The sequence below is a fragment of the Daktulosphaira vitifoliae genome, unplaced genomic scaffold, assembly GCF_025091365.1.
Source record: "Daktulosphaira vitifoliae isolate Bord-2020 unplaced genomic scaffold, ASM2509136v1 Scaffold_4, whole genome shotgun sequence".
Classification (NCBI taxonomy): Eukaryota; Metazoa; Arthropoda; class Insecta; order Hemiptera; family Phylloxeridae; genus Daktulosphaira; species Daktulosphaira vitifoliae.
In genome coordinates, this window is record NW_026099575.1 from 21,765,494 (window position 1) to 21,767,125 (window position 1,632).

At 34.9% G+C, this 1,632-nt stretch overlaps 1 protein-coding gene across 1 annotated transcript in view; it reads left to right on the forward strand.

Annotated features, from left to right (window-relative positions):
- LOC126904699 (uncharacterized) overlaps positions 1–1,410 on the forward strand; it is a 7,333-nt gene extending 5,923 nt beyond the window's left edge. The window contains exon 3 of the mRNA XM_050683920.1: positions 56–1,410. Coding sequence (XP_050539877.1) covers positions 56–1,266 — 1,211 coding nt within the window. The 3' untranslated portion in view covers positions 1,267–1,410. The remainder of the gene's footprint in view (positions 1–55) is intronic.
- Positions 1,411–1,632: the final 222 nt, after the last annotated feature.

A 1,632-nucleotide genomic window follows, 5' to 3' on the forward strand; every position in this document is an offset into this window, starting at 1 on the left:
CTCTCAAGAGCATTGTGTGGAGAAAGTTTTCAATGTTTTTTATTTTATTTTTTAGAATCTCACAAAAGCCAAAATACTCCATTTTATCACTCTTCGGAAAGCATTTCTAGCATTGAAAATACAGCGATTGCTGAACCTCAAAACTTTAACCACAAACAAGTGTTGTCGAAAATGAATCATTTCGACTTTAGTAATGCAGTACCACAGATTAATAAGGCGTCCCGCGAGAAGAGGCTTAACTATCAACCTAGCTTATCAGCTCCATTGCCGAGATATCCATATACTGGACATCAATCACCTTCGCCAACACCATTGCAAGCCATCAGTTCATCATCTGTTCCGCCAATTAAGTCGGTGAAAGTTGATCCTCCTAATTATCATAGTATAGTGGTTCCAATACCGATGACACATAATATATATACTTCATTAGCCGATGCATTACCCTATAGTCTTTATCACCAACAACTTCAGATAGCTACATCGCCAAATTCAGTTCATCAAAATATGATGTCACTACCAGTCGTCCATAACGTTTTCTTTAAGACTGACGAAAACGGTGGCGGTAAAACGATGCCAGCCATTGTCATTCCACTAAAACCCGAATACTTACAACACTTACAGCAACAACAGTACTCTTCTCTTGAAACTGACGTACAGCGTCCCCTTATCAGTTCTAAATTACCGTTTCATAGTCCTCAACAGTTAACGTCTGGCAGCTTTGGAGGCAATCACCAACACCAAACATCAAGTCATAAACCGAAGTCATCCAAAGCAAAGAAACCAGTATTCATGAAATCAGAAGACAGTCGAATCAAACAACCATTTACTTTACAGCAACATTCCTATTATAATCCTTATGCGGCAGCTGCAGCAACTGCTGCTTCTACAAGCAATCAATATTCACATCAGCAACAACAACAAGGGCCTCCACAATATCATGAATCTTTGGATGACAATAGATATGCGCAGACAGTTGGCATGCCAGTTCAGTCTACCATTAATCCATTCACAAATTCGTTAGCTTCCAAAAGACCACAAACTTACGGTTACGTGACACCAGGCGTTAACAAGTTTAGAGGCCCATCAGCAGAAGATACGGTACAACTACAAATACAGCAACAACAACAGCAGTTGCAGCCACAAATACCATTCAAGTCATCATACAATGGCAACTTTGCTTATTTAACAGGAGGTGCAGAGGAAGACTATCCTTACAGGCCTATATATAAAGAAACTAAAAAACGTAACGATATAATGTTTGTTTGACCGATGGGTGCTTAATATAATTGAGAGACTTAAAAGCCTTTAAAAAAAATTTAATATTGTAAAACAATTTTTTTTGTTAACAATTTTTAAATGAAAATTTTGTTAATTAATTAATTTATAAAAAATAGATAAGTTTTATCTTAAATATGTTGTTATTATTTTTATTTACTGGACCATCAAGGACATTTCTATTATATATTTAAAATATGTTACATGAATAAACCAACGTAAAATAATTTATACTCCTATATGCGCGATTATTTGATTATATTACTTACTTTTCATTTAAATTTACTGATAATTCAAACCATATGAATTCATATATTTTTTGTAAATATATTGACCAAACCACCATTGATACTTTTA